This window comes from Canis aureus, chromosome X (assembly GCF_053574225.1).
Source record: "Canis aureus isolate CA01 chromosome X, VMU_Caureus_v.1.0, whole genome shotgun sequence".
Taxonomy (NCBI): Eukaryota; Metazoa; Chordata; class Mammalia; order Carnivora; family Canidae; genus Canis; species Canis aureus.
In genome coordinates, this window is record NC_135649.1 from 1,845,266 (window position 1) to 1,872,914 (window position 27,649).

At 45.6% G+C, this 27,649-nt stretch overlaps 2 protein-coding genes across 2 annotated transcripts in view; one reads left to right on the plus strand and one right to left on the minus strand.

Annotated features, from left to right (window-relative positions):
- Positions 1–477: 477 nt before the first annotated feature.
- TKTL1 (transketolase like 1) lies at positions 478–27,243 on the minus strand. The gene is made up of 13 exons (XM_077889423.1): positions 27,078–27,243; positions 22,739–22,856; positions 18,327–18,424; positions 17,228–17,419; positions 17,017–17,144; positions 15,380–15,573; positions 11,743–11,907; positions 8,666–8,822; positions 6,813–6,943; positions 4,999–5,082; positions 2,714–2,810; positions 2,461–2,580; positions 478–1,001 (listed from the first exon to the last, which is right to left on the minus strand). Exons 1-13 carry the CDS (start codon positions 27,209–27,211, stop codon positions 829–831), a joined length of 1,791 nt encoding a protein of 596 aa, XP_077745549.1. The 5' UTR covers positions 27,212–27,243; the 3' UTR covers positions 478–828.
- TEX28 (testis expressed 28) overlaps positions 4,502–27,649 on the plus strand; it is a 42,750-nt gene continuing 19,602 nt past the window's right edge. Inside the window, exon 1 of the mRNA XM_077889425.1 lies at positions 4,502–4,572. Within this exon, the coding sequence (XP_077745551.1) occupies positions 4,556–4,572 (17 nt within the window). The 5' untranslated portion in view covers positions 4,502–4,555. The remainder of the gene's footprint in view (positions 4,573–27,649) is intronic.

The following is a 27,649-nucleotide window of genomic DNA, read 5'->3' on the forward strand; positions in this document are numbered from 1 at the left end:
CTTTGTCCTTAATTTGAATTTTTATCAAGGAGAAACCAAATCCCACATATGAAGCACAAAAGAGTAAAGCAGCTGGTTTTTTTTTAAACATTTTATTAATATTAACTAGTATCCTTAGCAAACAAATATAATTGAGCTAACAGTTTGGTGTGATCACTGGGCAAATAAGTCATTTCTGAAACCTCACAAAAGAGCACACTGTGGAGACTAGAACTAGTTGTGTCCTCTCTTCACAGAACAGTCACTGCAAGCAGCACAGGACATCCTGAGAGCTTTCACTGCTGCTGCACAGCCTCTGCACTGTTAAGGGGAAATGAAGGCAAACACCAGGGGTTCCAGAGCAACTGCAATCACACTGTCCCCAAGAAGCTGCAGGTAGGATGGCAGCACACAAACTCTCAAACTGGGACAGCAGTGTGTGGCAGGGTGCAACAGTGCCACAAAGCCTTAGTGACGCAGTCTACAGTTCAATTTACCTTTTCTTTACTTCTAGGAAAACACACATTTAAGAAACGTACCCTACATTGATCTCCAGCCCAGTTACTTATTATCTTATCAGAAAACTTTTTATCTCCAGCCCAGTTACTTATTGTCTTATCAGAAAACTTTTATATGGTTGTCTTATCAGCTATTCTCTTATCTATATAACCTTATAACACACTTTAATGAGTCAAAGATATGCACTTGTATATGTAGTTATGGTTTAACAGGAAGACAGTTAACTTGTTCTACTTTTTAAGAAGAAAACAGTATGATTTAAATGATAGTCTGGCAACAGGCATAAATGTACGGTACAGAAGCCAGTCTTCTAAAAGCCAGTTATGTATTCTAGTTCATTAAAATACATTTCACGGCCACTATGATGTGTCTGGCACTGACTCCAAACATATCCAGCAGCTCGCCCGGCTTCCCACTGCGAGGCACTCCGGCCACTGCCAGCTGATGGACCAAGATGTCAGGTTCCATGGAGACAGCTGCAGAGACAGCCTCCCCGATGCCACCTGGGGAAACAAGGGACATGAGGCTCTGTTCTGGAATTGGCTAGTCAGCTTTATTTTTTTTTAATTTTTATTTATTATTTATGATAGTCACACACACAGAGAGAGGCAGAGACACAGGCAGAGGGAGAAGCAGGCTCCATGCACCGGGAGCCCGACGTGGGATTTGATCCCGGGTCTCCAGGATTGGGCCCTGGGCCAAAGGCAGGTGCCAAACCGCTGCGCCACCCAGGGATTCCGCTAGTCAGCTTTAAAGCCCCTAAGTATAGAGGCCTTTGAATTTGCTGGTTCCTAGGGAAAAATACTTTTCACTGGCCATGGATTTATCTAACAGTCATCAGTTGACTAGCCAGGAGAGTTCTCATTCAAAATGTGGGTCTCCAAATTGCTCCCAGCCCCACGACACTCCCCCCAAACTGCTCTCAACTGGGGCTCCACTGATGCAGGGCTCTGTAAGCTCAGGTTCTTAAAGCTGTCGGGAACTGCCAAACGATTAAACCAAACAATAATATATACAGAAAAGAAAGACCAGCAGGCCTGAAGCTGTTAGCTTCAGCAGAGCTACCTGCATGGATGGCCCTTGGGGGACACCTAGGCAATGGGCTGGTGCGAGGCCCCTGGAGTGACTGCTTTCCTCTGGGAGTCAGGAGAATTGGTGCATGCTCCCAGAAGGGACCCGTGTGACCAGCACCCAATAAAACTTGGGGTCCTGAGTCTCAAGTGGGTTCCTTAGGTCTCTAGTGATGCGTTTGCCACCGCTGGAGAAGGGAGAGTGCTCACTGGGACCCTCATGGAGGAGAGGGAGAGAAGGATGGGAAGGTGTAGGGGTTCTCCACCCCTGCCCTGTGTCTTCTCTCCTTATGGGTCCTGGTGTGCGTCCTTTCCCTAGAATAAACCTCAGCTGTGAAAGCACTCAGAACGCTCCTAGAAAATCACTGTAGGACACAGGTATGCTCTTGGGGCCCCTGACACAGGAGCACATGAAACTCCCCACTCCCTCATATGCCCCACCTAACCTTCCCAGTTCCTTCTCCCTGACACAGTTTTTCTGCATTTACTGTGTTCTCTGCTTGCAAGGCACCATTCCCATTTTGGGAGGGAAGCAAATTATTAATCACTGAAAAGTCAAGCACAACTGTGAAGCTTTTCAAGACCCCTCCCTACCCACAATGCTGAGTTAGACACTCCTTTGTGCTGCCACTGAGCCACTTGGGCACTAGGTGTTATACTATGCTGGGGTCACACAAATGAGTATGGGTATGGCCCCAACCTAAGGAACCAGTGTAGGTGGATAAGAGACCCCTAAAATGATACCCTTGCAGCAAAAGATCAGTAACAGAGGTTGTTGGATGAGTGCCTGCCTGGATGACACCCAGAAACATGTCATGCTTCCAGTCATGGGAAACAAAAACACATCCCGCCAAAGCAGACATTCAAAATGATCCTCAAGGCCTGTACATACCTTCTGGGTAGTGGTCCTCCACGGTGATAATACGGCCACCTGTGGCTTTGGCATTGGAGATGATGGTGGTAACATCCAGGGGTTTAATGGTAAACAGGTCAATGACACGGATGGAAATATCTGGAGAAGAGCAATAGCAGCTTTGTATGTGAAACAGACTTACAATAAAAAGACCAATTAGGGCACATGAGGCAGCCCAAGTCCTACCTCTCCCCAGCTTAAAATTCAAAATCCAGCAACACAACCAACTGACCTTCCTTGGAAAGATCTTCGGCAGCTGCTAGAGCTTCGTGCAGAGTAACTCCAGCTCCAATAACAGTGACTTTGTCATTGACATCACGGCGGATGACCTGATGATGTGCCCAAAAACAAAAAAGCTGTAGTTACTACAGAGTGCATCTCCAAGAGAACACAACACCACTATGCTGCTTTTCTCCAATCCTAACCAATTTCACTCAATAATTCATTATATAAAAAAAGCTGAATCGGCACACTGACAAACAAGGACTCCCTTTTTGATAAAACCTACTTCATGTTCATTTTACAAATTCATCCATCATGCTTCATGATTTACGGTGCGCCAAATTACTAAGTTCTTATAGAATACCTTTGGCAAAAGGAGGTGGATTTCAAACTGGGATCTGAAAGGCAGGCGGTCAGAAGCAAGTTGTATGGGCCATGTGCTGCAGACCACAGCCTCATCCAGAGAGGGTCTAGAAAGGCACCCTCTCTGGACTACTTTGGACGTCTTGCTGGGGCATGCACACAGATAGGACTCTGACAACAAACGTGTTAATGGACATCATTCTGGGGGCATTTGCAACATGCTTTGTGACAAACACCTTGTGTGACCAAAGTGCCCTATAAGGCCCATATGCATTGGGGGCTCATTCTGCAGCTGGGGAAAGTGAATCCCAGAGTGGGAGGAACTCACTCAGGTTAGGGCTGAGACTAGCATCCAGGCCCATCTGACATCAAAGCCCACACTCACAACCACTTGCTATTCTAGCAAGCAAAGACAGGGGCCTGGCCTTTTTCCATAGTTTTATTTCCAACCAAAGGCATCTGATGTTCTTCTTTATTTCAACCCTTTGTATAGGTTTCCTTGTACCTTAAGAACCATTGCTGACAGTAAAAATACTCCGGGCCTGTAAGCCACCCCGTTCTTTGGGAAAGTCCTAGCTTTTTCACATGCATACATATAAACATGTGTGCGCGTGCACACACACTCTGCAAAACCTAGCTCTTCAATTATCCATGCCATGCACATTACCACATTTTAACTCACATCCTCTACCATCAATAACTTTATTTTTTTCAGGACAGGGCAAATATTAGGGAAAAAAAGAGAGATATGAGAAAGCTCTGCACATCACATGATGTCACGGAGACATTCCCCCTCCCCGCCTGCCCCTCGACCCTTAGCGGCAAACACATGGCCTTGAGTTTCAATGGGGGAGTACAGGCGGGGAACAACTGAACCTGGAGTCAGTAGTGAAGGTGAGTACTGCCACTTTCTCATTCAGTGCTGCCCAGCTACCTAGTAGCAGGTCACAGACTGTTCTGGATAGACCCGCAGTTTTGCAGCACTAAAACCAATCACTGCTCACTCATTCTGAGCATTGAAAGCCATGAATTCTGCAGCAGCTTGACTCTTAGCAATCAAGTCAGATGTCACCTGTTGCTCCTTTCAGCCTGGCTATTGCCCCTTTCACACATTTAAGTATTAATGATATTCTAAAAAAGCTTAAAGATAAAAGATATAAAACTTTCTGATGCAGCATGATCTCCATTATGTAAAATATACACATATGCCTGAAAGAGCTGGGAGGAAACATGCCCCAACACTTGTAAGCCCTGCTATCCAGCTGGTGCAGCAGAGCCACTTACTTTCTCCACAGACTTCTGGTTTTCTGCACACATGGCCCTGACAGAGACCAGGTCAATGCCCAGGTCTGAGTTTTGCTCTTGCTGCTCACTAGCTGTGAACCCTGAGTAAGCTTCTCATCTTCTCTCTCATCTACAACACAGGGCTGCCAACAATTTGTGCTTCTAGGGCTCTTGTGAGAACACGGAAGACAGGAAGTGCCCAGTGATGCTAGCCTTTATCAGGTCAGTGGGCAATGCATTCACATACCCTTTTATTCTTGGCTTGGCTCTGCAAAACCCCAATCTAAAAGATTATACATTTGAAATAGGTTCTATCATTTGTTTAGGTTGAGGCTGTGGTAATTTACACCCAAAAGACTCAAATATCTTTAAATTGTTAACCACTTTATCCTTAAGAATTCAACGAAGAAAGAAGAAAAACTCCTGTTTGGAGAAAAGTTCACCTCAGACTGACAGTGACAGGATGTTCCTTTCTGAGAAAATCAGGCAAAGGTCACAACTGATTAAAAAAAAAAAAAAAAAAAAAAAAAAAACTAGAGCAAAGAAAGGATCAAGTCTTGACTGTGGGGACACCTAGTGCTAGCTTTAGACCACTAATCTCCATCTGAAATGATACTAGGAGACTCTGGGGAACTTTTAAGGCCTTACCTTGGCCTGTCCAACTGCAAAGCTTTCTTGTGGGGTGTAAATAACTGCAGTTTCCGGTCGGCTGGCTCGAATATAGCACATCCCCTAGGGCATAAGTTAAAACCAGAGCCACAGTTTAAAAAAAAACTAAATTTCCAACTAATAAATTCATTTTAAAAAAGGGGAGGGGGAGGAAAACTTAACAGTTCTTTTGACTAAAAACAAAGTGCATGTTTTGGAGCAAAGAATAAGCATCTACAACCACTGGCAAACAGGTCAGGTGTCTCTGATCAGATTACTACCAAGCCAGGCAAAAGCCTAGGTAGGACCCTGGCAGATGCCCTCAGTGACAAGCTTTCTATGCTGTCACATTCAATGATTTAGGAAAGCTTTCCCAAGTATACAGGCTTGTTCAGTCTTCACAGAACACAAATTCAGGTCACAGCACTGACTCACATTTTAATACAAAGCCCAGAACACAATGTTAAGTAAGCAACTAATTTTTGTCATAATGGCTTTTAATACTTCATTCTCAGAAATACCTTAACACACTAGAATATAAAAAGACTCGCTATTTTAGCAATGAGAGGATGTAAATATGTTTATCAACTTGAACACATAAATCAGTATAAATGAATACTCAAGTGTCTAAAAGTATTTGTTAAATCACACACATATTTAAACTATACATTATAACCTGATATATTAATTTAGAAATACAGGTTGTGTTCATTCCTTCACATTATAAACCAATCCTATTCAGTGTTTTTATTGAGATAAAATTACTTAAGTGCTCTATGAATTCTGACAAAGGCATACACCACGTGACCATCACCCAAGTGTGAATAACATTTGCACCTGCCAGAAAGTTTCCTCTGGTCTCTCTCTCCACTCTCCCCACCTGAAAAGCAACCTCTAATTTCTATCACCACAGCTTTGCCTCTTTTGAACTTTTGAGAGATGAAATCTTCCAGCACAGAGGAGATCACTCTATATATGCACAGACATAAAGCAATTTCCAGAATATAGTAAATTAAAAAGTACAGAACGATACAGTGTGAGCCCACTTAGGTTTAAAAAAAAATCATACGTCTCTAATGGGTCAGAAATGCTTAGGAACTTTTATTGCCCATCCCAATCATGCCCAAGGCTGTCTATGCAGGGCCATGGGTGGGCATAGGGATGTGTAGTGAGGACAGTCTGGGGTGACCATTAGTTGGAGCAGCTGAAAAGGTACCGACTCTGTACTCTAGCCTCCCCTGCAGCTGGGTTCTGGACAGGAATTAAGTTGAGTCCATCTGCTGCTCTTGTGTGAAACTTGAGGAGCAGCAAGTGGGGCAGAAGCCATACTCTTGCCTTTCTGAGGGAAGACCAAGGCTGAGGACTCTGAGGTTTGTTTGCAGTGGAGACACTGACCACCCACTGGCCACCTTTCTGGATGCCAGGAGACAGCATGGGGTGTGTCTAAGGCCATTATCTAATAGCTCCCTGCTGGAGCCCACTCCTGTGGCATTGCTGACAGCTCCCTTCTTGGGAGCCTCTAGAGCATCCTCTCTTCTCAAGCTGAGCCCTGACCCTCAGGGGCCCACTAGATGTTGTTTGGCCTCCTTTCACATGGTCTTTTACGTGATCATGCTTGCATTTTATGCGCTTAATCATCTTTTTTGGGGGTAATTTTTCTGCTTTTTAAAAGAATCCTTTAACATTATCTTCCATAATGAATATTACCTTTACACTAAGAAGAAAAAATGGGAAAAAAACCCAACCATCAGTTTCAAACTAGTAGCAGAGCCCAGAAGCATTTTGTCTTGAACCAATGTCTCCTTAAAAAATACCTTAGTATTGGCTGCCAGGAGAATAGCATGCTCAGTTGAGGTGGCATCACTTGGATAGAAAATAGTGCAGTTGCGAACAGATCGGAACATGGCTAGATCCTCCAGGGCCATCTGGGAGGGGCCATCTTCACCTGAGAAAGCAAAGCCACAGGCCAACAAAAACATGATCAAGGGCCAACTGGGAATCTGCCCTCTTCTGGACAAGCAATAGCTTACTGCCATGGGGGCCCCACACCTGTAGCAGAGCCCTACAAAACTGTCCAATTCTTGGGTCAACATGATGTGTAATGAGCTGCCACAGGTCTACCTCCCTTGAGACATCACTGTGACACTGTGGGTCAGGATCCTAAAACTGATATTCTAGATCAAAATAACCAGTGGTCTTATCTGGCCCTGACTCTCGCCAGTGTCTGGCACTTGATCATTGGCACTGCTATCCATGGGGACTTGATGCTCTTTTCCCTGAGCACTGGTAGCCAAGTTGGCCCCATCAAGTCTCTGTGCCCCTATCCTCTTCTCCTTAGGAGGGTCCCCTCAAGCTCTGTCCTTCCTTCTCCTCTCCTCTTCTATATTCTCCATCAAGAGACTGGAATTTTCAAATTGAAGCAGTCTTATTCATTTTTTGAGACCTTCAAAGTAGCTGAGCATACCTTTGGGGCACTCTTGAGGTGCTGTCTGAAGTAAAGGGGCCTTAGGGTATGTTTGGGAAGAGAGCTTCTGGCCAGAAATACTATGCAAAGAGAAAACCCAATGTACACTGGGGCAGCCCAGCTCTTCCAGCTAAGAAAGGGACTGTCACACTATGTACACTGCCTGGGACAACTATCTAACCTTAGGACCCCTTGCTCCTCTGGTTGGACTCAGAGCCAGATCTCTACTTAGCAGACTGATTTTAACAGCACACCTGGCCCCAGACAAAAACCCTGGACCAGGTCTTCTGCCTGGCTCACTTCTGAAATGCTGTTGGCCCTTCTCTCCCCACTCTACACCTACCATCTGGCCCATTCAGAGACTTCTGGTAAGTCCCAGAGAGGACTCCCAAGCCCCCCTCCCTTTAGGATTCTAGCAGTGTAAACTGTCACGTCTACCTGGATGACCTAACTCCACTACAGGCACATCAGGTGCCTCATCTTTTCCACCAAGTCCTCATTTCTGTCATTCATAAACACAACTCCCTGATCTCTCTCAAGCAACAAACTACTAGACACTTTTTTTTAACTTTTTGTGCAATTTTGGACTCCTGTACCTGTCTGCAATGTTGATCTTTCCTCAGACTCACCCATATTTTCTATCCACTGCTAATACACACCATGTATCTCAATCCTTTCTCTGACTTCCCTGTTTTCTGTTGTTTCCATCTAGCCTGTCCCGCCAGGTTAATGCCCCAGAGCTGTATGTCTCAGCTTCACTCCCCTGCATCCCACTCTTCAATGCTTCTGGTTCCATTTGACCAGCCTGCTCAGCTCAGGCAGAGAGCCCTGGGCGAGCTATGCTCCTCACTTCCCTGGACCCATGCTGCTTATCCCCACTTAGAGAGTACCACACCAAGAGCAGAAAGGAAGTCCGTGATACTGGGCTGGCCTGATTCATATCCAGTATGCAGCTCAACACATAATGGGCACTCAGGACAGATCACTGTTTCTCAATGACTAAAAAAGCAAGCACTTTACAGTAACACCAAGAAGTCCTCTCAAAAGTAACCCAGAGTGTCTAAAACTTTTAAAACACAACATGGCGTTAAAAAAGAGAGGTTACAAATCACCAAACATCATAGTATATTGGCGGTTCAACTGCTCACATGCCTTCTCTGTAAAGGAGTAAGACTATCAAAATGGGGCACTGAGAAGTCATACCAACGGATACCCCACAGTGGGACCCAATAAGGTTGATGTTGGTTTCAGAGATGGCTCCCATCCGGATTTGATCAAATGCTCGGGTCAAGAAGGCAGCGAAGGTGCTAACGAAAGCAACAGTGCGACCACGGGTGGCACATCCCAGCGCCACGCTCACCTGCAACAGAAAGATGACAATCAGAACATCCTTGGAAAAGTTGCTCTATTAAAAAAATTAAAATGCAAAAGCCTTAAAAAATGAAACCTAGTAGTACCCCAAACCTGGCAAATCCATGGTGTTCCCTGAACTGCCGGAAAACATAAGAGGAAATGTGGCACTGACCGGATTCCCTCAAATCAGAAAGATAGGAAGAGCAGACAAATAAGGAAGCTAGGGACACACAAAGCCTCCCCACAGTCCTTCGGGTCTCCTTTTGCACCCCCTTCTTCTCATCCCCTCACATGGTGCCCTCACCTCACACCTCCTGGGAAGTGAGAAGTAAACAGTGGAGGCTTTCCTACTGGCCCCCAACCACTCACCTGCTGCTAGGAGACATGGCAGCTCTGCACCTACCTAAGGCCCACTTGCCATGCTGAGTCTCACTCTTCTCTCACATTCTGAAGGGGATCTCCAACAGTCCAAGTATCCCCCCTCCTCCTGGATTCAATTCCTTTCTCCCGTTCTCTTGGATCATTCTCTCACCTTTGCGTATGTATTAGTATCTTCCATCTTTCCCTTTCCACCTTGTCCTCCCCCCCTCCAGATACTAACCTTCATCTATGCTCTGCTTCATAGAGAACTGCTCTCAGCACCCTCCCTTTCCCATTTCCCCGCTCTCTGCACAGCCTCTTTTGTGTATCACTAAAAGGCTTTCATGCATAAAATCGTTAAGGCAATAGAATGGAAATAAGAATTCAAGTAAAGGAACTTCTGACAACTAAGGAGAGTCTTCATGTAACCTTTAATTGGGTAATTTCAATATTGATTTAAAAAGTCTCAAAATTCAATATATGGAAAATTACATCCTTACAGCTACTTAAATTTGTGATAAGAAATTCAGATGTTATCTTTAAACTAGGCAGAAAACATAGTTTAGAAAAACACACTCAGTGGTTTGGAGAGCAAATGCATTTGAAGACAATTGATCTACCTACCTAACCCCTCCCCCAACAGGTACCCTGACCACCCCAACCGAGGGCCCAGAGCTCCCACATCCTCCAAATCCACTCTTTCCCCCCAGTTTTGTCCATCTCAGGAAGTGACAGCACTCTGTGCCCAGGTGCTCTGGCCCACTCCTGAGTGCCAGCCTTAGCTCCTGTCCTGACATCTGTCCTATAGCATCCTAGTTCTCCTGCCCAAACAGATTCCAGAAGATTCCACTTCTATCCAAGCTGGTCCAAGTCCTCACCTCCTGCCACCCCCCACCAACTTCTCTGACAAGCTATTCTTCACACTGCAGGGTCCTGTGAAACACATCATCATGTGGTTTCCCAGCAAACTGCAAGAGAACCTGAGACGCTGAAAGTGGTCAGTGAAAGCACCATATGAGCTGGCCCCTGGTTACCCTGCCAAGTCAATTTCCTTATGTACTCACAATGTTTCTGTCACTCAGTCCTTCCTTCTGTTCCCATGACAGCTCAAATTTGGGCCTGCCACAGAGGTAGCTGTGCCCTCTGCTGGGAATGCCATCCTCTGGGTATGTGTATGGCTCTGTCGCTCAAGTCTCAGGTTAAATGTCACCTAATCCAAGAGACCATCCCTGACTGACCCTAGACACTTGTACTGTACACCCCAGTTTCACCGTGGCACTGGATACCACCTGCTGGCTGCTGCTTTACTAGTCTTCTTCCAACTGTGAGAACATATCAGTAGGCACAGAGTATATGCTAATCAATGCTGCTGAATAAAGGAATCAATGAAATGGGGAGCCAGCTTTCTGATAATAGACTCAATTCAGCAAATTATGGATTGTATTTTTTCCATTCAAAAAGGAAATAACTTAATGAGATCCACAGAAAAGCGTACATATTCTTATAGATGCGATGACCTACTTTACTGAACAGGGCGGCTTAAATTCTAATACCAACAAGGCCAGAGAAACACCATGAGTGAATGTGCAGGCTGGAAGAGGCAGGGACATGGCCAGCTGGCTGTGGACAAGCATCTAAAGGGAGCCCCTGCTTGGCTCCAGCTAACTGGTAGCAGGATGGAATGCTGTCTCGGTGCTGACAGATCTTCCTATTCTTCAAGAGAATCCAGAAGTTTGGATTCTATAAATAGACTAATTTTAACAGCTGACCACCAATTTTAAAAATTTACAAATGCTATTTGTTCCAAATAAAATCTTTCTGGTTATCCCGGTGGTCCCATGAGATCTGCAGGCCCATAGTTTTCTGGCTAGTGCTGTTTTTGGCCTCTACGATTTGTAGATAGATATGCATTGTCCTTTCTGGTGGCGCAGAGCTTTAGAAGTCAGTGTTTACTTGGATTAACTGCTTTTTCTCGAGAGAGAGAGATGGGGTGTCGTGTGGGGATGTATACATGCATAAAAGAGACTCCCTGGTATTCTGGGGAGAGACTGAAGCACTGGTATACAGAACAGCTGAACTCAAGGCCATCTTGAGGCTGCAATTAGGGCAACATTTGAGCATCTATGATATAGTAGGCTCTATGCTACAAAGGAGAGAAACCAGTCCTTTGTAGCTTTCTCAATCTAATGGCCTCTGGGTGGTTGTAGGATTGCTTGGTATTGGACTTGGCTGAGCAGAAAGAGAGGGAACACCTAATACCCTAATACTCCTGGCAAGCTTGGGGTACTTTGGGCCTGGAGCCCTGGGGTCATGGCTGAGACTCTTGGCCTGCTGCCCTGAGTGGACCTGGTTCTGGGCAGTCTGCTATGCCGCTCCTTGCAGTCCCAGAAGCCACTCCACAAACTGCCTGGCTATGCTCTACTTGTTTCCTCAGAAACATTTTTTCCCTCCAGTTTCTTTGCTTTTATAAATGGAAAGAAAAACTAATTTGAGGCTGTCCTCCTGTGTCCAGCAGGCCACACTTAGTCAGTGAGAAGGCCCAAGAGAAATGCCCACAGCACACGTACCATGTTTTGCTCAGCAATATAACATTCAATGAACCGCTCAGGGTGCTCCCTCTTGAATATGTCTGAGAAGGTGGAGTTCTTGGTGTCACCATCCAGCACAATGACTCTATCGTTTGCATGGCCCAGCTTGGCCAGAGCCAAACCACATGCCTTCCGAGTAGCTATCTGGAAAAGTTGAACAGAGTTTCTTAGTGCAGATTTAAAAAGATGAAATTTTGTGGATTACAAATTGTCTTCTACCTTGATAAAGAAAAATTCATGATTCACCAATAAGCTCTTTAGTATCGCAAAAATGGATTGCTGGCCAATCTTAAATCCATACTTGGCTCACTGGGTATCAATTCTCAACAGGTTTATTCTTTTGCCCCATTCATATACTTTATCAAAAATTTAAATGTACCAAAATGCAAATGCCTGAGATTTTTTCACTATAAAACTCAATGTTCACTGCAAGTATTATCCCATTAGGATACTATTTGAGATTGGACTGAATTTATGGATTAATTTAGGGGAGAACTGACATCTTCACAATATTGAATTTTTGTACTTAGAAATCAAGGTTTGGCATTTCCTCAAAATGTTAAAGAATTACTACATGACCCAGCAGTTCTACTCCCAGGTATATGCCCAAGAGAAAAATGTATCTCAACAAAAACTTGTACACAAATGTTCAAAGCAGCAATATTCACAACAGCCAAAAAGTAGAAACTAAACCCAAATGTCCATCAAGGATTGAATAGGTAAACAAAATGTATGGTACATTCATAAAATGGAACATTGTAGTTGCCACAACAAGGACAAACCTGGAGAGCACTGTGCTAAGGCAAAGAAACCAGACAAAAGGCTCACATGTTGCATGACCCCGTTTACATGAAATGTCCAGAATAGGCAACTTTATATACAAAGTAGATGAGTGGTTACTAGGGGCTGGACAGAATGGAGAGTGACTGCTAATAGGTGTTGGGTTTCATTTTTTTTAAAGATTTTATTTATTTATTCATGAGAGACAGAGAGAGAGAGAGAGAGATATGCAGAGACACAGGCAGAGGGAGAAGCAGGCTCCATGTAGGGAGCCCGATACAGGACTCGATTGGGGTCTCCAGGACCAGGCCCTGGGCCGAAGACGGCCCTAAACCGCTGAGCCACCCAGGCTGCCCAATCTTTTTTTTTTTTTTTAATTTTATTTGAGAGTGTGTGAGCAGGAGTGGGGGGGGCAGTAGCAGAAGAAGAGAGAGTAGCAGGCTCCCCGCTGAGCAAGGAGCCCAATATGGGGCTAATCCCAGGACCCTGGGATCATCACCTGAGCCCTAAGCCAGATGCTTAATTGACTGAGCTACCCAGGCGCTCCAGGTGTGGGGTTTCTTTTGCGGGTGATGGAAATGCTTAAGATTGAGTGTGGTAATACTTGTATGATTCTGTTAATATACTTAAATCTTGAAATTGTACACTTCAAATGTATGGACTATATAGTCCTAATAAAGCCACTATTAAAAAAAAATAAGGTTTGGGGACACCTGGGTGGCTCAGCAGTTGAGTATCTGCCTTTGGCTCAGGGTGTGATCCTGGGATCGAGTCTCATGTCAGGCTCCCTGCATGGAGCCTGCTTCTCCTTCTGCCTGTGTCTCTGCCTCTCTTCCATGACTAAATAAAATCTTAAAAAAATAATAAAAAACAAGGTTTGCTTCTTCACTTGTCTTTGTTCATTCATCAAAACACCTAAAAAATATTTTTTGGGGGGGAGGGGAAGGGGGAGAGAGAGAATCTCAAGCAGTCTCTATGCCCAGCATGGAGCCTGATATGGGGCTTGACCTCACACAACCCTGAGTTCATGACCTGAGCCAAAACCAAGAGTCAGATGCTTAACTCAATTGAGCTACCCAGGCACCCCTAAAATATTTTTAAAAATACATAATTCATGTGGACAGTACAAAATTCAAGTTCTGAAAGCCTATCGAGCAAAGAGGCCATCTTCTCTCTGATCTCCTGGCCCTCAGCCACCCAGTCCCCTGTCCAGGGGTACGCAGAAATGATAAGTCTATGTAGCTTTTTGGGAGTGGTCTATGCACAAATATTTGTTGAGCACCCAGGTGCCCCTATGATGCCCCCTTTTAAGATTTTCTACACAAAAAGAGAATTATACTCTAAGTTGGTTTACAACTTAAAAAATTTTAACAATGGGGTGCTTGGGTGGCTTTGTCAGCTAAGCATCTGCCTACGGCTCAGGTCATGATCAGGGGTGGGTGGGGTCCCCTGCTCAGCAAGGGGTCTGCTCCTCCCCCACTCATGTTCTCTAATAAATAAATCCTTTAAAAATTTGCTTAAAGATTTTATTTATTTATTCATGGGGGGGGCAGAGAGACAGGCAGAGGGAGAAGCAGGTTCCATGCAGGGAGCCCAACATGGGACTTGAATTCATGATCACACCCCAGGCTGAAGGCAGCGCTAAACCACTGGGCCACTGGGACTGCCCTAAAAAATTTTTTTTAATAGAGATGCTTGAGTGGCTCAGCAGTTGAGCCTCTGCCTTTGGCCCAGGACGTGATCCTGGAGTCCCACATCTGGCTCCCTGCATGGAGCCTGCTTTGTCTCTCATGTATCTCTTTGCCTGTGTCTCTCATGAATAAATAAAATCTTTAAAAAAAATCAAAAAATTAAAAAAAAATCAAATTAAAAAAATAATAAAAAAATAAAAAAATTTCAACAAAAATATAAATAAAAATTCTAATAATAATTTGGGTGAGCTTTTTTAGCCTCTAGCTGAGTGGTTTCTAATTTCATGAGCATTTAATGCTGCAATCAACATTCATTCTTCTAGATACATATGCACACTTGTGTAGGATATATTCCTGTGAATTGTACTATTAGTTCAAAGGATGTGAAAAGTTAAGGTGCTGCCAAAGCCTTTATTAATATTTCCTGATTAACACCTTTCTTCCGCTTTTTGTTTTCTAATTTCTTGAGTAGTCAGTTCACCTTATCTTAACCCATATTACCAGGCTAAGAAAACATAAAGCAATACTCTAAATGTCTCTAAATAAAGGGGAAAAAACCCCCCAAAAGATCAGAAAATATTTCCTTCCTCCTTGGCTCATCACCTTGTTTCCTTAGGTCCTGAAGACGCTGCCTATTTTGGGTCTGCTATACTGTACCAAAAGGCAGGATATAAACATGGTAAAAAGCTTATCAGGGTTTCATGCCTAATTTGTATCCTTTTTGAGTAACTGGTTTTTGATCAACTGACCTACTTACTTCTTTCTGTAATCCAGGGAGTAATAAATTCAAAAGCTAGGCCCAGCCAGGCTCCCACCCTTAGAGCAGACAGGATTGTGGCAGTTTCATGCACATGAGACCATCAGACCACAAACTGAATTTTTCTTTTTTTTTTTTTGAATTTTTCAAACAAAAGCTACACAGTACTAGGTGCGAGTAAGTACAACTGACTGACAAGAAAATTCAGACTTAAGTTTGAAATCAAAGAATATAAAAAAATAGTAAGAAATAAGATAAAATCATCTCTATTGCTTATAATTTTTAGTTACATGTCATGCAATCTAATAACTGGTTCATCCATGGAGATCAGAGTAAACGAAGAGTCCTGTGTATTTTTAAAAAGCAGAGAACAAAACAGTTTGCCTACCTGCTCACCAACTGTGTAAGCAGGTGGAGAGGCCATTTCTATATCCAGGATATTGACTGGAGGAGAGTCTTCAATAGGGGGTTTTGGTTCAAGAGTCTTGTTGGTCTCTATCTGACTCTCAATTAGTTTGATAATTGCATCAGCTCTTTCTTTTGGCATTGGCTTTCCATGCCAATTTTCTGCATCTTCAACACCTGCAACCAAATAAAAGACGTTAGTACTCCAAGTATATAATTGAGTGTCTGTTAGGTCATCTGAAAGACATCCTGATAGAAAAGATGTCAGCCAAGGACTCACAGGAGTAAAAGCTTGGTACAGTGGCACAGGGAGCCTGAGTTGGTACTGCAGCCACACAGGACAGCTTGAGAAGTCCCAGAGGCTCTTGATGGAGGGCCACTGGCCCATATGCTGTTGAATGGAGGAAAGAGTGTAGGACAGGAGGCTGGAGAGACAGGCAGGGTGGGCCATGGAGGGTCCTGTGTGTATAAAGAGTTTGAATTTTGTCTGAAGCAAGACAGGAAACCACTGAGGAATCTGAAATGGGGAGGTGACTGATCACATCTTAAATGTAGGAAGATCACCATGGTGGCTGTGTGGAGACTGGCCTAGGGAGACTATAATTAGGGAGAGATGACACAGGTCTGAGCATGGGAGATGGAGAGCAGTGAGCAGAACTGATATATACTTACTGTAGAGGCAGCATCAATTAGAACTGATGGCAGACTGAAATTGCACGTAGGAGAAACATAAAGTTAAGTGAAGGCAAATACCAAGAATTCTCCCAGGAGCAAATTGGTCAAGTGGTCATTTACTGAACTGGGGATACCATAGTAAGACAGTAACTTAGGGAGGAATCATAGGAACCATTTTATTCTAAAGCACCGATATTAAAACACACCCGTAATCACACCCTTTGCAACTATTTGTACTTGAAATTATTAATTTCAGGTGTCAGCTTTGAAAACTGCAAGAGGACTTTCAAGACACCCTTCCTTCCCCAACCCTCAGTTCCACAGGTATCTTTTCCCAGAGGTGCGCCACTTCACTAGCTCCCTATGTGTCCTGCAAGACAGTGTGGGGACAGGCAAGGGTGAGTGCATGTACGCGTGCCTTTATTTGCGTATGAGTTTTCAGGCACATAACAAGCACACTTTCTCATTCTGCACTCCTTTGCAGATCACTCTCTCTCAGTCCTCTGATGGACTATCCTAGCCATTCCTCCTGTATGCAAAAAAATCACTGCTCACTAGCTGGGCTTCTGGGCTTCTCCTGCAACCCTAATTAGATCTGCTATCTAGAAGGGCTAAGCAGGGACCCCTGGGTGGCTCAGCGGTTTAGCGCCTGCCTTTGGCCCAGGGCGTGATCCTGGAGTCCCGTGTCAGGCTCCTGGCATGGAGCCTGCTTCTCCCTCTGCCTGTGTGTCTCTGCTTCTCTCTCTGTCTCTCAGGAATAAATAAAATCTTAAAAAAAAAAAAAAACGAAGGGCTAAGCAGAACAAGAGCCTCCAACACATATTAAAGGCATAATCACTGAGCACTAAGCCAGCTTGTCTGCCTGGCCATCCTGAGTCTCCTGCTGCATTGCTGTGCAGACAGATGTTTTTAATAACCCTAAGCAGAAAAGAAACATTTGCTTACTTGGAATGCCACGGCCCTTGAAGGTCTTGGCCACTACAGCAGTGGGCTTGTTCTTCACTTCACTCGCCTGCCAGAACACCTGGCACAGTGCCTCCACATCACGGCCATCCACCACGTAAGTATTCCACCTGTCAACCCAGGAGGAGGCCAGGTTACAAGGTGAAGGCGGGATGGAGCAGAGAAAAGGGGACATAAAACAGGATACTGTTACCCAAATGCTTCACAGCGCTTCTGATAGATGTCTATGCAGTGCTCAAGGGGCAAGCCACCACTGTGGCCCACGCGGTTCACGTCGAAGATGGCCACGAGATTGTCCAGATTGTAGTGGGAAGCAAAAGCCAGTGCCTCCCAAACAGAGCCTTCTGAGGATTCACCATCTCCCATGAGGCAGAACACCCGGTAGCTGGGGCAAGCCAAGAAAGGTTAAGACTGTGCTTACGGATCCTCTGGTCACTCAAACAAATATATTTCACGGAGAGAAACAAAGGAACAGACTGAATGTCACTTCACATCATTAAGTTCCGAAGCCTATTTTCCTTGTCAATTCTGTCCAAACTCCACAGCTAAGGAAATAACTTTAAAAACTTGGGCCTCACAAGACAGGCTTCACCGTTGGCTATTTTCTCATTCTAGCATTCCTCTGCTGCTTCCCTGGGACCCACAAACAACAGGGGATAGGGAAAAAGTAGTGCCCTTAACACCCAAATGACTTTCTAGATAAAGTTTCTTCGTAAGCTTCGTTTTAAGTACTGCCATCTTCTATTTCTGACCTTACATATTTACGATAGTAACAAAACAGTCTACCTCAGGAGCATATGTTCTGTCGTGAAAAGTAAACTTCTACACAACAAAAACACAAGAATGTTAATATCAATAAAACACAATCCATATCCCACAAAAAATGCTGCAAAATTAAAAAAAAATAACCATAGAATAGGGACTTAGACCATAATGAGAGATGAAAGAGCCCCTGTAGAAAAAGAACCCTTTCATTATTAACTTACAGGGTCCCCAAGGCAAATGCTCCAGCTATTCACTCTATAATGAAGCTCACTGAGAGGTAGAAAACAAAGTCATCACTCTTAAAAATAATAGAAATAAACCAGTTTCCACACTGCAGGCAGCACTTAGAACTCAAACCAGAGAAGCCAGAATAGTTTCCAGAAACACGATTTCTTTACTGTTTGGACACTTGGTAGTCTAAGCTTTTAAAACAATTACTGTTCCCCAACTAATAAGCAATAAATAAAGCCACAGTACCTGAGTGGTAGGATGGGGATAGGTAAGCAGTTACTGGGTAAGCGCCTTACCTGGCTTTGTCAAAGTACTTGCCAGTATATGCCATCCCACAAGCGGCCCCCAGTCCTTGCCCGAGCCATCCGGTTGCCACATCAACAAATGACAGCCTCTGTAAGGGAAAGGATCAAATGAATCTAGACACACAGGCTGCCTTTTGGGGGTAAAATCCTCTTTACCACAACCACACGCACCCCAAGTCTCAGATCAACATCACAGACAGGGGAAGCCATAGTAATCCATGGTCAACTGGACCTGTGGGAACATACCAAAGGACAGTTTCTCCAAACAGCAGCCTAAACGGAGCCCAAGAGCAAAGCACAAAATATAAGCATGAGCCTTGCCATTTTCACCAGGTCTTTTCTCGAGTCATGCACAAACCAGGTATTCAATCTTTTTGGAGAACATGGGTTCTTAAACAGAAACCAAAAACACTGAAGAAGATTGCAATTTCCCTGGTCTGAAAAACTCAGTCAAATGAGGTTTCAGAAGTGGTCATCTAGAATGCCAGAAATGAATCACTTTACACCACTCTCCCCTCCTCCTGCCTGTGTCTATGCATAGAGAAAATCTCTATCTCCTGGAGAAAATGCCCTCTAGGCACCACAAAGCAGGGTGAAAATTCCCAAGCTTCCAAAGACATAAGGAACCTATTCAATGCTTCCACTGCCACCACCTCAAACTGGCCACAAACATCTGTCACTGCAGTGACCTCCCAACTTTCCCCTGTAGCTGTTCTCAACATAGCCACCAGGGGGAGCTTGTTAAAAATCCCCCCCCCCCCCCCCCCCAATCTCCATCTCCTGCCAAGTAGAGCCCAAGTTCTTGCACCAGCCTGTCCACTCCGGCCCCCATCTGACATGCTGGTTATCTAGGTTTCCCATCTGACCCTTCCCACCATGCAAATATCCGTTCCATTCAAGCCAAGAATTAGGTGTTGCTGCTACCGAAGATGGGCCAATGGCACTTGTTAGTCTCATCCCTCTCCTGTCCAGCTCCACCCTACTGCTCTGCTCCTCCTAGGGCTCTTTACCTTCTCTATTTTCTTCACACACTTTGTGGCCCCAGAGACTCCCTTTCTGTTTTGTATCTCTGGCCTCAGAACCATCCCACTGAATTTTCTCCTTCCACTCCATGGTTCCTAGCATCTGGCCCCCAGTTGCCTGGTGTGCTCTTGGACTGAGCCAGGGCTCCACACTCAGACCAACTCTGCTTCCCCCTTCCTTTAAAGCAGGGGTGGGGAGGGGCAGTATATGAGCTCACTTCCTCTTTAAGACTTCATTTTGTGGGTACAATGAAGAGTCCCCTTCAGGCAACAGGAGGCTGTAGGACTGAGAAGATTGGCAGGAACCAGCATGATGCCTGGCATCAGAGAAGTACTCCCACATGGGGATTCCCTAAGAACCCTTATGCTGGGTGTGTGCGTGTGTGTGGATACACTAATTTAAGGGAGACAAAGCTAAAATAAAAATGCAAGCAATGCGCTGTGCGTACTCATTTTTCAGATGGTACTTCTCACCTTTGTTCTGGCACAAAGTATGCCTCAAGAACAAGTTTACAAAAAAGGTCATTTGGCTTCTTCCCTGGCCTGCTTGACTGGAGAAAACAAGAGCTGATAAAACAAAAACAAAGGCCTGGTGGGGGGAATAGGGGGATCCCAAGACCCTCCCCACAAGCCTTCATAGTACCTCATAGTAATACTGATAGTGCGAGGCCTGAACAGTTAGCCTCCTAACACAGTTGTCTGCGCTGGACATTTACACCTCGCAAGCACCAATCGTGAAGACCTTGGCTCCTCTACTGTAGTAAGTCCATTTATACCATTCTCAGCCAATGCCAAGATAGACTATGCTCCTTTGTGTTTTCTCTTTGCTTCCAATTTTATCTGCTTCTTAAATCTGATGTATATATAAGTTCTGGCACCTGAACAGTGCCCAGCCTACTACAGCACACCACAAAGCCTCTGTATTTCCCACTCATTTTCTCTTTTCCCCTTTAATCCCTTTCACTATTTTTTATATTCCCCATATGAATGAAACAGAACATTTGTCCTTCTGCAATTGACTTACTTCACTCAGCATAATCAGAGTGTGACAAAACATGAGAGACACCTAACTCTGGAAGACGAACAAGGGGTGGTGGAAGGGGGACTGGGTGACAGGCACTGAGGAGGGGCACTTGACAGGATGAGCACTGGGTGTTATACTATAATGTTGGCATATCGAACTCCAATAAAAAAATATACAAAAAAAAAAAAAAGCCAAAAAAACCCCAGAAAGCCTCTTTATCCCTCTAAGGCCAATGACTATGAATATGATACCAGCAGTTATGGGACAGTCTAGCCATCTTACTACTTTTTATTTAAAATTATTTATTCATGAGAAACAGGATGGAGAGAGAGAGAGAGAGAGAGAGAGAGAGAAGCAGAGACACAGGCAGAGGGAGAAGCAGGCTCCATGCAGGGAGCCCGACGTGGGACTCGATTCCGAGTCTCCAGGATCACGCCCTGGGCTGAAGGCAGCACTAAACCCCCAAGCCACCCAGGCTGCCCCATCTTACTATTTTTTAAACCAGAGATCTGAATGCTCATCCTGTGTTTGTACACCCACGTTTGTTCAACTTTTATCATGAAAGAAGGTCAAGCTCGTAAAAAAGTTTTAAGAACAGTACAATGAAATCCCATATGCTCTTCACCTAGATTGCTAATGCACCACTTTACTTCACCTTGCCCTTTCTACATGCACACTCACAAATTTTATTTTTTACCAAACCTCATTTGAGATAACATTTCAGACATAGATTATAATTATAACCCCAGATACTTCAGCTATGCCCATATTCTGATTTTTTATATTTTTTCCCAAAAATGTATTTGACAGAGTATGCACAAGCACATGTGCACAAGCATGCACGCGCGCGCACACGTACACACACACACACGGGGAGCAGCAGAGGCAAAGGGAGAAGCAGCCTCTCTGCTCAGCAGGGAGCCCAACATGGGGCTTGATCCCAGGGTCCTGACATCATGACCTGAGCTAAAGGCAGATGCTTAACCGACTGAGCCACCCAGGCGCCTTTTTTTTTTTTTTTTTGAAGTAGGCTCCATGCCCAGTGTGGAGCCCAACATGGGGCTCGAACTCACGACCATGAGCTAGCTCAAAAGTCAGATACTGAACTGACTGAGCTATCCAGGCACCTCTAGACTTTACTCTTTCAACGAATTACTACTGCCCAAATCTGGAGTTTCTGTTTGTATGTGGTGCTCAACCAGTTGAGTTTTAAATGTTTTGCTTACGACACACAAACTTTCAGACAGCATCAAAAGAACTGCATGTTCTAGACTGACCTTCCTTTTAATATTACTCCTCTTTCCTCTCCACCAATGTCATGAGGTACCTGATACTAAGTATAATGATAAAGACCCTCACTGTGTCAGGTCAGATCTACATAGAGATAGAAAGTAAAGATAAGGGGATCCCTGGGTGGCTCAGCGGTTTGGCGTCTGCCTTTGGCCCAGGGCGCGATCCTGGAGACCTGGGATCGAATCCCACATCGGGCTCCTGGTGCATGGGGCCTGCTTCTCCCTCTGCCTTTCTCTCTCTCTGTGTGACTATCATAAATAAAAAAAAAAAAAAAAAAAATACTGGTATCCCTGCCTTAAAAAAAAAAAAAGAGAGAAAGTAAGTAAAGGTAATTAACATGTGGACTCTTTCCCAAAATTAAACTCAATTTTCCTTGAGCTCAGCTAGTCAGATCCACTGTTGCCCACCTCTACCCAGGCAGCAGAGGATGGGAGCATGACCCTGTCAAGGGGGGGCTTTAGTGCTAGGTGGGATAAGGCAGGGCACCAATGAATGAAAGGAAGGATGGCCAGTTGCCATAAGTCATCCTTCCCTCCACTGTAGTCCTTGCTAGAACACCATTTAGATCTTTATAAAATGCCATGATCTGAATATTAGTGCCCCCCCAAACCTGTATGTTGAAAGTCCAAGGCTCAAGGTGATGGTATTAGGAGGTGGGGGTCTATGGATGGTGATTAGGTCACAAGGGCAGAACCTTCACAAATGGGATTAGTTTACCCTTATAAAAGAGGCCCTAAAAAGACTACTTCCCCTTCTACTATGTGAGGATACAGTGAAAAATCTGCAACCAGGATAAGGACCCTCACCAGAATGGGACCATGTGACCTTGATCTTGAATTTCCAGCCTCCTACACTGTTGGAAATAAATTCCTATTGTTTATAAGCCACCCAGTCTGTGGCTATTTTGTTACAGCTGACTAAACAGACTTCAACGTGGGGCAAAAAAAAAGAAGAACCAAAAGGATAAGCTGCACCCGTTTCAGGCCTTGTTGCCACATGGTGGCTTTTCGAATGATTTTAAGAGCAAGCATCTGAGCAGGCCCTGGGCTCCTGTGCTGACTTACCTTAGAGGCGATGAAACGATCATTGTCTGGGTTCTCCGGGTCCTCCTGTTTGTATCTCATGATGTGGAAGAACAGCACGGACATGATCTCAGCAGCACTGCTGCAGGATGTGGGGTGGCTTTAAAATAGACAGAACACAGGTCATTTTTTACAGGTAAGTGATTTACCAGGGACATGGTACACGAGTAGGCCTTTTAGTACATAGGCTCTCCAGACTGGAAGCAGCAGTCATTTCTCCCAGGCATGGAAGAATCCAGCCAAGGAAAAAGGATCCAGCACTGCTGCTTCCCAAATCCATGGCTTTTAAGGTGCTGTAAAGCCCAGTAACCTCATAACCTCCCCCCACCTCCACCGGAGAGAAGGACCTCTAAGACCAGCCCCCTTCTATCAATGGAGCACCTGCATATTTGGGGGAGGTTCACCTGGTGACATTGTAAGCACATGAATATTCTTTAACTTGTTTGAATTTATGTGATATCATTAATCAGAAATACCACAAAGCAGAAATAAACCCGTGCAAATACAAGAAACTAATATTTAACAAGAAAGGCAAAAATATTCAATGGAGAAAGAACAATCTCTTCAATAAATGAAGCTGGGGAAATTGGATATTCACAAGTGAAAACACAAAACTAGAAACCCTACCTTATGCCGCTTACAGAAATTAACAAAATAAGTTAGGATTCAAATGTTAGAACAAAAACTATTAGATGCCCAAAAGAAAACAGGAAAAGGGGATCCCTGGGTTGCTCAGTGGTTTAGCGCATGCCTTTAGCGTGATCCTGGAGTCCTGGGATCGAGTCCCACATTGGGCTCCCTGCGTGGAGCCTGCTTCTCCCTCTGCCTGGGTCTCTCATGAATAAATAAATCTTTAAAAAACAGAAAACAGGAAAAGATCTCCTTGACATAGATCCTCATACTGATTTTTTTGGGGTAAGACAACTAAACCCCAAGGAACAAAATAAAAAAATAAATGAGTGAGACTACATCAAACTGAAAAACTTCTGCACAGCAAAGAAAACCATCAACAAAGTGAAACCACCTACCTACAGAATGGGAAAAATACTGCAAACCATATATCTGATAAAGGATTAATATCCAAAATATATAAACTCATACACAATAGACCCCCCAAATCAGTTAAAAAACAGGCAAAGAACCTGAACAATTTCCCAAAAAAGATACATGAATGACCAATAGGCACAGGAACTGATGCTATCACTATTCATCAGAGAAAAACAAATCAAAAACCACAATGAGGGATCCCCAGGTGGCTCAGCAGTTTGGCGCCTGCCTTTGGCCCAGGGTGTGATCCTGGGGTACTGGGATCGAGTCCCACATCGGGCTCCCTGCATGGAGCCTGCTTCTCCCTCTGCCTGTGTCTCTGCCTTTCTTTCTCTGTCTCTCTCAGGAATAATAAATAAAATCTTAAAACAAAAAAACACAATGAGGTATTACATCATCTTTTAGAATGGCTATCATCAAAAAGCCAAGAGGTAACTACCAAAATAACCACTGCTTTTTTTTTTATTAATAACCACTGCTCTTAGAAAGCAGTTGACATGGGAGTCCAGCCACTCCCTCCTTAATTTAGGAGGGAAGAGGGAACAGAGAAGGGGAACAAAACCAAATTTCCATAGCGCTTGCCTCAACTTTCAGAAAAGATTTTCTGTCCAGCTCATGTGTTAACCATTTCTTCTTTCAAGGTTCACAATTAAAAAATGGAAACCTAAACCTCTTGCCTTCCAAGTAGCCCTAAGTGGATGACATGGTTTAAAAAATTGTTAGATACCTTTAAAAAAACAAATAAAAAATAAAAACTGCTAGATACATTTAAAAAATGCAAACCATTATTAATTTTGAAAGTGAAAGGAGCAAAATGAAAAAGTGTAAAAAAATTCCAAAATACGCAATCTGGAACATATCTAGACCGTACTTTTAACATCATAGCTCAGGAAGGAAAACAAGATTTTAAAAAGAGACATCATGCAAAATATTTTATTCCACTATTACAGAAGTTAGAAATCAGTAACAGAAGGAAAACAGGAAAACCTACACATTCATGAAAATTAAACACCACACCTTTTAAAAAAATAGTTTACCAGGGAAAGAGAGCGTGCAACAGAAAGCATAAGGGGGGAGGGAAAGGGAGAAAACAGGCTCCAACCCAGAACCCTGGGATCATGACCTAATGGAAGGCAGACGCTCAACCAAATGAGCCACACATAACCCATAAACACCCTCTTAACCAATGAGTCAAAGAAGAAAACAGAAAATTAGGAGAAAATTGGAAACAAACCCAGCAAACTCTATGGAATACAGGAAAAGCAGTACTAAGGCAAATATACAATGTAAATGTTCGCATTAAAAAATAGAGATCTCAAATCAAAACCCTTAACTTACAACTTAACTAGAAAAACTAAACCCAAAGCTACCAAATAGAATAAACGTTAAAACAGAAATAGATGCAAACCTATAGAAAAAGAAAATCAAGAAAGATTGGTTCTTTAAAAAGATTAACAGAACCAATCTTTCCACTATATTAAGTAAAAATGAAAAAACTTTTAATTTTTAAGCATACTAAACTAACTTGAAATTTTTTTTTCGGAAAAGAAAGAATGGTACCAAAAAAAAGTAAAATATTACCAACTGTACAGAAATAAAAATGACTACACAGTACCATAAAGAAACGTACAGCAATAAATCGGTTTAACCTACAAAAAATTTCTAGAAACAGAATTCAAGAAGGCCGAATAAAAAAAAGGAATTTTTTTTAAGTAGGCTTCGTGCCCAATGTAGGGCTTAAGCTCCCGCCCCCCCATCAAGAGTCAAGTGCACTACCCATCCAGCCCGCCAGGGGCCCCAGAAATAAAAATTTTAAAGAAACCCATAGCTAGTAAGGAGATTGAATCAGAAGTAAAAAGCTCTCCACCAAAAAGAAAACTCCTGACCTGATGGCTTCGCTGGTGAATCCTACCTAATAGCTAGACAACCAACATCAATCGTCCTCAAACTCTCACCCCAAAACCTGGGGAGAACACCGAAACTAAGGCTAGCGCCGCCTTGTACCAAGGTCACTCAAGCAAGCCCCTTACGGGCCAGCCAAACACGCTAAGGACACGCAGTCGAGCCTCCTCAGCAAGATTCGAGCTACTGTAAAGCTCCTTTGCTCCCACTCGCACTCGCCCCTCGCGGGCCTCCCTTTGTTCCAGCCCACGTGCTGGCCTCGGGACGCGGGCCTAGAGCGCAGCCACTCACCAGAAAAGCCCCGCCCCGCTCGGCGTTCCGGCGCCAGCCCCGCGGCGATCCCGGGATTCAGCGCCGCCCCCCCGCCCCCCCCCCCCCCAGGTTCCTCCCGCCAAACCCCGTAAGGCAGCAAGGGCACGGCGCAGCGGCCAGCATTGGGGCGGCATCCACGCCGCCACGGCCGTAAAGCAGGGCTTTTACGACCGAGCCGGCCCAGCCCCCCACAACCGGACTGAGCCGGCCCAGCCCCCCCACGACCGGACTGAGCCGGCCCAGCCCCCCCACGACTCGACTGAGCCCGCCCAGCCTCCCACGACCGGACTGAGCCGGCCCAGCCCCCCCACGACCGGACTGAGCCGGCCCAGCCCCCCCACGACTCGACTGAGCCCGCCCAGCCCCCCACAACCGGACTGAGCCGGCCCAGCCCCCCACAACCGGACCGAGCCGGCCCAGCCCCCCCACGACTCGACTGAGCCCGCCCAGCCCCCCACAACCGGACTGAGCCGGCCCAGCCCCCCACGACTCAACTGAGCCCGCCCAACCCCCCACGACCAGACTTAGCGGGCCCAGCCCCCCATGACCGGACCGAGCCGGCCCAGCCCCCCACGACTCGACCGAGCCCGCCCAACCCCCCACGGCCAGACTGAGTCGGCCCAGCCCCCCCAGGACTCGACCGAGCCCACCAAACCCCCACGACTGGACCGAACTCGCCCAGCCCCCAACCGCCTGACTGAACCCGCCTAGTCCCTCAACCGTCGACCGAGCCCGCCTAGTCCCTCAACCGTCGACCGAGCCCGCCTAGTCAGTCCCTCGACGCCCGACCGAGCCCGCCTAGTCCCCAGATGACTGGACTGAGTCCGCTCAGCCCCCCGACGGCCCCATCCTGTCTCCGAAGACCAGACGAAGTCGGTCCAGGCCCCCACAACCGAGCCCGCCCAGCCCCTCAACGAGCGGACCGAGTCCGCTCAGCCCCCTCCGACCGAGCCCACCCAGGGGTGCCGCCCCCCGCCTCAACGGCTCTCTTCGCTTTAGGTTTTTGTCGCCGCCAGGCCGGCCGCTTGGGGCCACGAGAAATTGGACGAGGGAACCTTACCCAGAGCTTGAAACGCACGAGGCCCTGATGGAGTGGATGCGCAGGCGGTTGGCCATGTCGCGCAGCACCTGCAGAGTCTTCGAGTCGGGCTTGGCCTCCTCGGGCATCGGCGCAAGAAGCTTGGAGTCCGCCATCGCTGCCCCCGCACTGGCGTCTGACGAGCGAGCGGCGCGGACTGTCTTAAGTAGTGTCGGGTGCGCTGTGGATCCCTCCGCGCCGCTCCCTCCGCGCGCTGAGCTGTGGGGCCTCGCGCCAGCCCGGGCGGCTCCGGCCGCGCCACGCCCCCCACGTGGTGAGGCCCGGCTCCCTCCGCGCGCCGCTTCCCGCCACGCGCCACCTTCCTCCGCGCGCCTCTTCCCCCAGCTCAGTGGACTTTGAACTGTTGTCCTTTGCGTGTGGACATTGATTGAAATAAATTAATTTCTTTATGTGTTCCTTTGTAGTAGCAATTCCAAGAGGGAGGCCTCCGCGGGGGGGGGGGGGGTCCAGGATCTACTTTTGGGGTGATGCGGCCGGGCTGGAACTAGACGTTGCACACGTCCCGCATGTGCTGAATGTAGCGAAGGGGACTT